Here is a 12,613-nt window from a genome sequence, read left to right on the forward strand (position 1 = left end):
TCTTTAAGCGAAAGCAGAAGGCTTTTGTGTCTATTGTTCGGCAGACCAAAGGCCTCTGGGTATGGTTACTCACACACTTTATAGTACATCATAATATCGGCAATAATGCCCTTTATCTTGGTCGTGTGTTCGCTAGTCATCCAAGGACACCTTATGATGTTTTGTTTTGCCGTATTGTTTCTCCGACGGCGATAATGATTGACACAGTAAATCAGTAAAACCACAAGTGAAACAGATGTGAAGTGGAGGTCAAACAGGCTGCAGTTTGCTGTACCTCAGGCCTCCAACACGTTTGACTGATTTTGTTTAATTTGGACATTTTTTTTTTATGCTTTCGAGTCAGTGTTGATGTGTGTTTACCTGTTACTAGGTGAGCATATCCAATGTAATCCATGGAATCTCACTGTTTGAAAGCACTGTTGCATTTTCTCCTTTTTATGAGGATTTCACAAGATAAACTCCTACGTCTGACTTTATCTTTTAGCAAGTTCCAACTTCTTGCTCCAGAAGTCATCACTATTTTATGTTCTTTGGGAAAGAGTAGCTCTTAGATCTCATTTCTAATAGAAAAGCAGTTGAGTAAATGTATAAAACGAATGTTTTGAGAGACCCTGGTGTTACTTTTTGCTAATTCAAATGCATTTGACTTGCCTGCAGATTTAATCCTTTCCAGCATTTTGGTTTTTGACTTGATAGCTGCAGAAATGTTGACATTTCTGTTGATTTCCAGTGTTGCAGATGCACAGCTGGTATGATACTTCACAATTTTTCACAATGTTTTTGCAAAATCTCCTGGAAAATTGATCAATGTTTATTATTTTTACCTTGCAAATAATAGAAAATCATATTGAAGTAAATGAAAACATGGCACAGTAAGAACTGAACAACTTGTAGAGATGGAAAAATGCTTAAAACTGCCCAGATTAAGTGTTTTATATTTGGAAAATTATACTGTTTTAGGCCTGAAACAATTCAAAAAATAGCTGGTTTTCATTCCTACTACATGTTATAAAGTCTTTTATATTTTTTTGGAAAAGGTTTAAACATTAAACACAAAGATGGAACCACAACAAACAGCTTTAAGGATATGTGTTAAAGTTTTAGGATCAGTGTTCAGTGGCATTTATTTTTAATATGAAGCTTAAAACCAATAAAGTAGGAGCAAAGTTCTGAAAAATAAAACAAACCAGAAACAATAAAACACGGTTCAGTAAAATGTAACAAGCAAACTTTATAAAGCTGAATAAAGTAATTTAACAGAATAAAAAGTAAGAGTGTCTCCATTGTAACGGTTCCTGCTGATGAACTGGAGCCGCCAATAAAAACTTAAAATTTATTCTTTTACACCAGAAAGTGAAAGTAGAGAAGACAAACATCAAAATATGAACAGTATTCCTCACTGCTGCTCATAGATGGGGAGATGGCTTGTTCATCTTGCAGATGGAAACGCAGTCTGTAGAGAAATATTTGTCGTTTCCATGGCAACGAAGGAAAATAGGTTTTAAAGGAGACAAACTGATTAAAAACGCAGTCTGAAAAGATGTACCTAAAAGTTACATCCATCCATCATGTCTGTCCATCCATCCATCCATCCATCCATCCATCCATCCATCCATCCATCCATCCATCCATCCTGTCTATCCATCCATCCATCCTATCCTTTCATCCATCCATCCATCCATCCATCCATCCATCCATCCATCCATCCATCCATCCATCCATCCCTCCCCTATAGTTTCTCAGAGTGAATGTTTGTTTTCATTCTCAGTTCAGGCTTTTGACTCTGAGTTTGAGTTTGGAAAATTGCGTCATTGTACCTTTAAGAAAGCGTCACGGCTCTGTCATGAGGGACTCCACGTGTTAACGGAGCTGCAGTTTACACGCTAATTCTCCCTTACAATCACATTCCAACTTACAGTGAAACACGCTTTTCTCCGGTCAAACTGCATTCGACAAATAAAAACCAGAACTTAGTCTGTCTAATTTGGACTAAAACAATGCAACGTGTTCTTCATTCATAACTTCTTCATTATCGCATTCTCACAGAATAAAGAAGTAAACATTTCCACTCTGTCTCTTTCACTTCTCATTTTCTGCACTCAGTTGATTGTGAAAAGCAGCTATTTTTGCACTAGAACTAAAGAGATGAACGTTTCACCCAGATTGTGCAGACAGAGACCCTTTAACAAGCCCCATCCAAACTCTTCTGATCCTTTAGAGATTACTTTATAGCAAACCTCTGGATGTTTAAGAGGTGGTGAGGTTGGTTGTGCAGCTTTTCTTTGGTTACATAATGAAGCAAATAGGAAACGATTCCCTTTTTGCTCAACATGCAGGGCCGGTGACCATGGTGAAGTCTGCTTTGGTAAATACCAAACAAGAACTGAAGGGAAATCTCTGCTGCATGACTTAGATTTTTCCCCTCATATAAAACAAAATTGGTAAATCAGATAAAGCATGCAAGAGAAAGCTGAAAACCGAGTTCTCCTCTGTGCAAAGAAATCCAGATAAAAAAACCGGAAGTTATTTTGGAAAGTTTGCCGAAAGTGATTTCATGTCAAGTAAGATGTTTCGTCTTTTCCATGAGCGAATAAAATGTCCTCTCAGGAGGGAGAAAGGGGAGTCTGGTCTTCCCGTGTTCGCTCGTCCTCCCAGAGATTCTTGGCAGTCTCAGAGTAATAAACAGAACATCTGCTGAGTTTTCTAGGAACCCGACAGAGTGGATTCAGATCTGGTTTGGAGCTGAACCGAGGTTGGGATTAAGCCGCTTTCATCTGACTCAAAATGGCAAGCGATACTGCTGTTTAGTGGCTAATGATACATATTCGGTCTCAGTTATTACTCTGGATATTTATATTGTTGTAAAGTAGACTTCCAGCAGTGCAGAGCTACAGATGTTGTCCTTGCAGGAGGCAACTGCAGGGCCCTTTGATAACCCCCACCCTAAGCCCCACCCTTGCCTTCATGAGTCCCTCCAGTTATCACCTTATCTGGTCTCCTTATCTTCAGGCTCAGGATCCAGGGAAGATCAGCCGCTCATGTTGCACTTGAATTAGCTTTACTGTCGGACTCTTGTTTGTCTGAATGTTTGTCTTTTGGGCAACAACAATAAAAGAGTTGATTAAACATCGAGTGGTGTCTTAGGGTGCAGTAACACCAACCCTGTTTAGCCTGCTTTAATCAAACTCTAGTTTGCTTGTCTAGAAAGTCCGGTTCGTTTTGTTTGCAAATGTGTATTTGTAAAAGCAAACCGGTCCACTTAGAAACCTCATTCTCAGTTTGGTTGAAGCGAACTCTGGCGTAGTTTGAATGCATATGTGAATGGCAAGCAGGAAGTGGACTATAGGACAGGGCATTCTGGGTAAATACAATCAAAACATATGCAGGAGTCAAGCGCTACAGCTGGAGAAATACCTTGTCGTGTTTTACCAAAGACAAGAAATCCTACAACCGCTAAAATCTGATGCTACTCCATTTTTGTGTATATTTTACAAAGAAGGAAGTCGTACTCGTGTCTTCGTCAGTGGTTCTTGGTGCAGCGCCACCACAAGCGAGGAGGGGAACAAGTTTTTCAATTAGTTTGGGTCATTTTACACAGTGTAGTGTGAAAGCAAACCAATTAGCTGAAAATGTAACAAATTTAGCAATTTTGGTCTCCAGTCAAACAGAATCTTCTGGACGGAAAACACCCTTAAAGAAATAGTTCAGGATCTATTCTATCGATTATTCTGACGATTAATTAAATAAAAATATTGGAACATTCTGCTTATCTTTTATTTACCACATAAGCCTTTTTTATACAATATTAGGAATGCAGTCAGAGAAGCAAATAATTAAATTTCTGTTTAAATAAGAGAACATTGTATTGTCTAACAGCATTCCTTTAGTGAATTTGAACCTGGTGAACCTAAAATGTCACTTGAGCAGTTTCAGGTAAAACATATTTACAGACAAAGCTGCTTTTATCTTAAATGTAAAATGTATATATTTTTGCACGGTTTGGGCTTAGTTACTGTTCTCACTATGTTGGCTTTTTTGAGTGTGTAATTGATTAATTGATTATTAAATTAGTTTATGATTATTTCAATAATCAATTAATCCTGATTATTCTGACTAGTTGTTTTGCAGACCATGTTCATGATATATCTGAACATGGTGAGTCTTTAAGCTTTTATTTCACCTTGTGAATCTCCACTTAATTATTTGTTCACAATGTTTGCAACATTTTCTGCTACATTTTTTCCTTCTACTTAACTTTCCATTAATGTGCAGAACTTTGAACAGCCAATTACTTTAATAGTGACTTTTTAAAAATGTGCAATATTAGATTTAAAAAAAAAATATGTGTTTTATGTAATATGGATTTTTTTAAATTACATTTTTGGGTTTTCATAACACTTGGTGAAATGAGTGTAGAGTAACTGAGTTTGATTTCAATTAAATTACTAAAATTAACTTTCCAATGTGATGGTAATTGATTTAAATCCAAATTTATGTCTTTAGGTTAATACTCACCAACTAATAGTAATTGGATGAAATTTAAAGCTTTGCAAAGTAGCGTTTTGCACAAACCACATTGGTATATTTGAGATTGGAGTTATCTTGAGATGGTAAAAGTCTCCAGGACCATAAATGAAGACACCAAGAGAGCCATCACTTTAATCATGTCCAACTATCTGGTTAGTAAATCTGTATCGCCTTCCTTTAAATTAAACTCCAGTGCTGGTTGTCTCTCAGTCGACAGGAATGACTGGAATTGCACCTCGAGGGTAACCAATACCTCACCGTGTCAGCCTTCAGCCAATGATAACCTCAAAGCAGCCGGTTAAATGCTTCAGCTTGTGTATGCATGCCAATCAGTTGCTACACCACTGCTCCAGTTAATAATTTCTACAGTAAACATGAAGAAGTCATAGCAAAACTCTCCAAGATGTGAACACTGTCATTGTGCTTTCGAGGTCTTCCTTGGTGAACCTCGTAATGCTTGACCCCTGCTTTGCTGTTTAATCACTCTTTTATTTGCGCCGGCCACCTTGAGAAGCCGAGCCATCCTTTGTCGGACCTCTTTGACCTAGCCTCTCCTATTTCCGCACAAAGACTCTCTAATGCCAGGTAGCTGGTGCTGGCATTCCTGGTGCATTCCAATATGTGGAAGTTGCTGGGATAGGGATGAAAAATGCCAGAAACAAAGGCTTACTCTCATTCACAGGGTTTAGAGTTCTGTGGGAAAGTCCAGGCCGGACAGAGGTTGGATGGCAAAGGAATGCATGGCTCTCACAGTCTCTGTGACACAGACCTAAAGACACATTGACAAAGAAGAGGTCTTCTTACACGGAGGAGTCTGCAGACATGAAAGGGGACGATGGGACTCGGGATAACAGCGCTGCATGCTTGCTTTCTCATGATTGCACATGGCAGTTGGGTTGTCCATTTAGCTACTTGCATTAAACTGTGTGGGAGTGAGTTTGGTCTGAACCTGCACAGATTTCCCTGCAGCAGGAATGAAAGAATGACATGTTACTAGGCGTGGGCCCCAAAAATTTATGGTTTGTGGACGTGTGAATCAAAGATACTTATTTAGTTTCTGGTTAAAACCATATTTATGTGTAGGTAGAGCTGCATTCAAGATTAGAAAACCATGTGAGAAAAACACACCAACGGTACTTGTAAAAACGAAAGAAAATATGTTTATTGTGTAACTAGGCTTAAGGGTAGAGATGTAAAATGTGGATGTTGTGGTTAAAGTTTTTTCAGACTTGGAAAGTTGCCATCTTAAAATCTTCTGCTGTGTTCTTTGATCCTCTTTCAACTAAAGTTTAATTTCCACTTTGCTACCAAACACAGATTACCAGCTGACGTACGTCAAGGTCATTGATTGATGAAACGGAGATTTCATCCTCAAAATTATGCAGAACTGTGAATTATTATCCATTTTTAAAATGTTTTGTGTTTTAAACACTTGGTTTTACATTGGCTCTTGAGGATCTTCATCCATTTAGTCCCAATCTTTAACTTCCTGGTTGACATCTTGAGACGTTGCTTCAATAATGTTCTTTTGTCATGTTGCCATATGTTTTATGAAGTGCCCAAGAGTCCCTCCTGCAGTAAAAACACCAGCTAAACCTAATACTCCCAACTCTGTACCACACAAATATATCCACCAAATTGAACAGTGGTCACTTCCTGAGTGTGTTTAGCAACTGTAATCTGGATGTTTTGTGTTGCTTTTGGATAAATGGCTTCTTTCTCGCTGAGCAGCCTTTCAGACAATGTCAGTACAGGGCTTGTTTTACTGTGGATATTGACATTCTCAATGCAAAAACATAAGATCTTACCAAGTATATTTGGTCTAATTTCTTGTGCAAATATCTTAATACACTTGACTAACTTACAACTAACTTTTCAGCAAGACTTAAGAGCTTATAAGGTTAGGGTTAGGGTCAGTAATTCCATAATATAAATGAAAGTTCCACTGTGTGATTATTTCACTTGTAGCATGGGGAAAATGTCTTATTACAAGTGAAACAACATGATTAGGTAATAAATCCTCCTAAACAGGTTGGAGTACCGAGTTGAGGTTCATAGAAACATGTTTGACACCAAAAGTTTGGATGAAAACCAACTTCCATCAAATTTACCAAGAAAAACAATCCTGCTAAACAGGAAGTTTTCAGTCTAAATGCAAAGGAGTGTTTATTCCTGTTGTTGAACCGTTTCAGACATGCCCTAAAGCTTTCCTTTTGCCTGCGAAACAATACCTGTCTTAGCATAGGAATGACAGCTGACAGTTTTTACAGAGTCTGAAAAAGGCTTCCTTTTTCAAACTGAGATTAAATCACACCCAAAACAATCAAAGCTGTTTATTCTCTGTGCTGCAGCCGTGGCTATATATTATTCTCGGAGTCTATATGTAGTGTGCGGTTGTGGGGCGTTGGAAATGGAGTATGTGGGGAAATGAGAGGAGATCTGCTGCAGCCCACAGGCCCCTTCTCATCGTCTGATGTGGCTTCATGACTTCCCAGGAAATGCAAGGCCTTCTGGGATACCGCTTAAGTAGTCTCTTGAGTTTTGTGAGCATGTTCCTGCATCTTCGAGCATTTGAGTATCCTCTCAACGTTGCTCTTAAACTCTTACCTTTGATGTGTGAGAGTGCAGTTCACTTTCCAGGGAAAGAGGAAGCGTTGCTGCAAATCAAAGCTCAAACCGGGTCATATAGGTGACTTTTTTTGAGGTTGTTGGTTGCACATCTTTCAAGTGCAGGGAGCTTCAAATAGAAAAACATGCTCAAAGTTTTCCCATGAGGTCTTATCTGAGGTATTCATGCAAGGTTCTGGCATGTATTAACAACTGCAAAGTGATGCACACCTAATATTTTTAAATGATAATAGTGAGATTAGATGAAGAGAAAAGTTCCCAAGTCTTTAAGATTAATTTCTTAAAGCCCTTCTGCTTTGTGTTAAGTGAAAGGGGCTGCTGAGGGGGCCCAGCCTCTCTCATCTGCAGCCTGTTATAGCGTAGCGGGAGGATGACATCATATTGGTCTCGCAGCGGCGACTGGTAATTGGCCCGCTCTCCTCCTCCAGCAGCACGGGCCAAACAGAACACACAAGTGGAGCCAGGCAATGCAAGTCAGATGCAGCGGGTTTTTCCAGAGTGGCTGACAGGGCCTCAGTGCAGACCCAGAGCCAAGAGGCCTCGAAGAGGGGTCCACCGGTCCAACTGTAAATGTCAGAAAATGAATGAAGGCCCTCAACCCCAGATGAAATCTGATATTGTGCGCCCCAGGCTAGCCCGTTTGATCCGATGCACAATCCGCCGTTCAACTCGTCCGGATAACTGCGCTATTCTCCGTGATATGACATTGCAAAAGCGTTTTCATGTGGAAGGCCTGTGAGAGCCAACTTCAATGAACTTCTCGGCCCACACAATGTTCCATTACTGCGGGGCTGAGCGACTACTCCTCTGGGGCTGCAGAGGAGCAACCGCCAGCGACTCTTTGTCATGCTGAAACCAGTGTGCGATTTCTCAGCTTGCAATGCAGTTTTGCTCCAAGGTGTGATCCTGAAAGTCTTGGCATAAGTGGGATTGATGAGCGTATGAAGCTGAAGCTGGTTCAGATCTTGTTGACAATGGTACCATTGAACTTTTTGACAATTGTGTGTGGTTATATGTTTAGGGTCAACTTCCACTTGAAAGGTAAACCTCTCCCCTTGTTTCGTCTAATGTAACATCTTTAACTCCAGCTCCGCTTAGTCTGCTTTAATCTAACTCCAGTTAGTCTGATTCATTTGAGGAGGTGTGAATGTGTAATCAAACACTGATGCAGACCAAAAAAGGGGAACTCTAGTCCTCCTAATAACCTAGGTCTCGGTTCAATTAAAGTGAACTCTATTGTGGTTCAAATGCATAAGTGATTGCCAAGCAGACCGGACACTCCTCCCAAAGCAGGGACTGAACTATGGCACCGGGCATTCTGAGTAAATACAACCAAAACAAACATGCATGTCTAGCTGTAGCGGGAGACATTACTCTTATTCTTTTCCCCCCAAGACAAAAAACAAACTATACAACCACTAAGATCTGACGCAACTCCATTTTTGTTTACGTTCCGTGAAGAATGAAGTTGCCTTCTTCAGAGATTTTGTTTCCTTCGGTTGTTCTTAGTACAGTGCCACCACAGGCGAGGAGGGTAACAGGTTTTTCAGGGGTTTGGTTTTGACTGGACAATATTGCTGAAAAACGTGTCACGATATAAGCGTTTCATTTAGTTTATATCGATAACTATCTATTAGTTACCTGTTTTAAATATCTAAAATAATACAAACTGGAGACATGAGCTTCCCTTTTTCATCTACACTTTCCACTCCATGCACTTAATTTTTTATTTTTAAGCAGTTGCAAGTCACAGTAATGAAACCTTAAACTGCTGGTGCGCAAGTTACTCAACAGGTTGTTGCTAGGTAACCAATCAGTGAGTGAGTTGCTAGGTAACCGAAGAGTGAGTGAGTTACAGTTGATGCCACCTACTCTGCTTAGCTTTCTGTGAAAGGTTGAGCAGCCTTTCCTCTGCCTACATCCCCCAGAATGCTGTGTGGTTCTGGATTTGAGTTCAGTGAAATTATTGAATATTCTACGTTCTTAACCCTATATTCTGTCACAGTATATATTGTTGTTGATTTCTTGTCCAGCCCTTGGTTTGGTTTGTTTGACTCAGTGCAATGTGAACGCGATCCACAGCAGCTGAAAATGTAACAATGTTGTAATTTGGTCCCCAGTTGAATCGAGTCTACCGGACCATCATCCCTGAATGCATCCAACAAGCCTGAATCAGATGGATGTTAACTCTTCAGCGTACCATCAAGGTTTGCTAACGTCATATTTTTTTACTTCAGCAGTGTTGAAGAAGGCCTGCATCTATGACATGAGGACAATGGGCCGTTGAAACAATGTTTATGGATTTAATGGATAATAAATAGCTGTTGGCACATCCGTAACCAGAATATTTCTTGACTTAAACCATGTTTAATTAATTACAGGAAGATAAGATACTGAAAAACTGAGATTAAAAGGAGGTGAATACAAACACAGACCCTATCTGCTTACTTCCACCTCAAATTCTTGCACTACTTTGTGTTGGTTTATCTCGTATAATCCAAATAAATTGCATGGAAATGTTCTGTTTTTGCATAGCAAATAGCAAAAAAGCTCAAGAGAACTGAATAATTTTGTAAGTATTTGCATATAAAAGGCAATAAAAAAAAAGCAATTTCATTACAAAAATGGCAAAGATAAACCTAATTGGTTTCAGTGGGTCTGTAATACCCCATGGCCAGACCCTCACACATCATACGAGACATGGCAGGGCTGTTTGATACGCCCGCTCTAATAAAGCGCAGTCGTTATCTCTTATAGAGCTTGCTCAGTCATGCCACCATGTTTCCTGCTATGCAAAGATTGTACACAAAACAGAGTCCGCTGATCTTCTGATTACATAGCCAGAACATCTTTTTTCCCTTCATTGTTGTTGCAGCCAGTGTGGGAAAGCATGCATTCTGGCTTTGTGGGAAGAGGGTGCAGCGCTCTGCATGCTGGCACGTGCCCGTCCGCCCGTCTGTTGTCCATTGCTGTTTACCCACATGAGCGACAGAGAAGTGAACGTCAGTTGTGAAATGTCTCATGGTTGTCAAACATCGATTCTGTAGGTGGTGAGAACATCAGAGTTCCTGTCGGGCCCAAGATGCAACTCAGCATCTGTGGGTAGAAACGACTGACTGAGCAAGAAACAGAAAAAAAAAAAAAAAAAAAAAAAAAAAAAAAAAAAGAGAAACACGTCAGACGAGCCACTCCATTGGAGGAATGAGTCTTTGAAAGCTTTCGCTCTCAGTTCTCTGTCAGGTCCTGCACCGAGTTGTGAAGTTATGTACTGCAGTAACTTTGTGTAGGTGGTGTTGTGATTGATGTCATGATGAGGCAAAAAGATTATTTGAAGGTAAAGAGCCACGGATTTATTCTACTTAAATGTACATGCAATGTACATTTAAGTAGAATAAATCTTAAATGTACAACTTAAATGTACATTTAAGTTTGATGTTAAAATTCTTTACTGAGAAATATTTTTGTTTAATTTTAGACTTACAGAGTTCACATTTTGAACATTTTTACACTTCCATTTAGGTCTCAACTGCTTCCAAAAAGTCCAAGCGCTTAAACATCCAGCTGTTTCTTTTGGTAATGTTAATGTTTGTTTTGTGCCTATAAAACAAGCAGTTTCAAAAACCTTCCAAATATTAAGTCGGAATCTGCAGGCTGTGCCTGTTTCCTAGCAACCCTAGTCGAGCACAGTCCTGTTACCTAGCAACCCAAGCAGAACTCCAGCACGTTCGGTGAGCTGGTTTTGCTGCTACATAATGAGAAAAGACGAGTGTTTTGTTGTTGGCTCACCGTCCAGAAACCAGTTGCTGCATTCTTGTTTATTGTGCAGGACACTCTTCTTCTTCTTCTTCTTCTTCTTCTTCTTCTTCTTCTTCTTCTTCTCTTCTTCTGCTTTTGCGTCTTACTCGTGTTCTAAAAAGATATACTTCAGGAAATGGGAGTTTATGAGCAGCAGTTTTTTAATTTAAAGTCCCCCAAAACGGCTCGTTCTGAAAGGAGTTTGAAACAAGCAGAATTAAGCAAAGTGAAATTTCATTATCTGAGAATGGCAAAATATGTAATACACGTTTTGTATAGACCATAAACCAATCCTAATCTGTTCAAGGAAGCACAAGTCACCTTGAAATGATCTCCGATGTAAAAACAAGTAAATATAAAAAATGTACCTTGTTTAACGCAAGACATTAAACTGCATTTTAACTGGTTATTAAAATAATCAATATTTTGATATAATCAATACTAAAAAAAATAATTACTCAGACTCTCATTTGTGTCAAAACTGACCCATTAGCATTAGCCCAAAATGTAAGAACAAACATTTGGCCACAACTTGTGAATAAGGGGGCTCCACAATTACATTTTAGACTCATCTGTCCAAAGAATATCGTTTCAAAAATCATCATTTTTGTCCACAATATCTCTCAGACAAACTTTATTCTGGATTTTTGTTTATTCTAAATAGCAAATTTTACTTCTTTATACATTCCAATGAAAGTTAAACCTGTGCAGTCTCTTCATAATTGTAGACATTCACAAGAGTTTAGGTCCCATTAAGATATTTTAGGCTTTCTGAAGGCTTCATTTAGCTGCTGCTCTCAGGGTAAAGTTACTTGGATGGCCAAACCTGGGAATCTTGACTATTTCTTAAAAGTCCCTCACTTTTTATTTTCTGTGCAGTGGATTGGCTTCTCTCTAAATTATTTAAGACCTCCTTAAATCCTTTACCAGACTCATACGTTCCAAGCTATATATATGAGCTTTAGACAAATTTCTATTAGATGTCCAAATATGTAAAGGAAAAACACGATATTTCAGAATGTCTTATTTTTTCCACTTTAAATAGAATCAGGTTGTGTTTAAAGCTCTGTTTAACAATACAAAGTGCATCATAAGAGTCTGAGGTTTTGGTCTTCATGCAGCAGATAACTTGCAAGAGCCTGTTGTGGTTTTCTGTTTCCATGTGAGGACAACGTCAGAAATAAGAGAGACGACCTCCAGTGCGAATCGATCTGCACCCAGGAGAACCTGGACAGCTAAAGTTCTCGTAGGTTTTGGCCAAAAGATGAGTTTTAAAGGTCCACAATGTGTCGCAGAAATGTCTTTCAGCAGCACAAACTCTCTGTCGTTGTTTTCCGTATGACTTTATTGGCCTCTCACATCGCTGTGGAGGAGCTTTAGTCCACTGTTGTTGTGATGTTGTTTTTGTTCATTGTGGTTTGAGGGTATTTGTTTCGACACAAAATCAAGATGAGGTGTGAACTTTGACTGGACCAATGCAACACATGGATTATTTTCTTTCTCGGGTATTCTGTTGTAGATTTATTTTTAAGGTCATTGTTGTATGTGACTTGAGGCAGTTGATGCTACCGCTAACATAGCCGTGCTATCTAGAAGTGAATAATTTCTTAATATTTATGAAAAAGTGCTACTTCCATTGGCAGACTAACAAGACATTTTCACA

The 12,613-nt window shown here is 39.2% G+C and overlaps 1 protein-coding gene across 5 annotated transcripts in view; it reads left to right on the plus strand.

Annotated features, from left to right (window-relative positions):
- Nucleotides 1-12,613, plus strand: part of LOC103129392 (G1/S-specific cyclin-D2-like) — a 62,097-nt gene that overhangs the window by 6,249 nt on the left and 43,235 nt on the right. For 2 of the 5 annotated variants that reach the window (XM_007540466.1, XM_007540460.1), the window contains exon 1: nucleotides 9,277-9,362. The exons of 2 other annotated variants lie outside the window; for them this stretch is intronic. Coding sequence is in view for 1 of the 3 variants with exons in the window: in XM_016665031.1 (XP_016520517.1) it covers nucleotides 9,336-9,362 (27 nt within the window). In the remaining 2 variants the exon portion in view is untranslated. Of the gene's footprint in view, nucleotides 1-9,275; nucleotides 9,363-12,613 lie in introns of those variants that run through there. One more of the 5 variants, XM_016665031.1, reaches the window with a different exon arrangement.

This window comes from Poecilia formosa, unplaced genomic scaffold (assembly GCF_000485575.1).
Source record: "Poecilia formosa unplaced genomic scaffold, Poecilia_formosa-5.1.2 Scaffold542, whole genome shotgun sequence".
NCBI classification, from domain to species: domain Eukaryota; kingdom Metazoa; phylum Chordata; class Actinopteri; order Cyprinodontiformes; family Poeciliidae; genus Poecilia; species Poecilia formosa.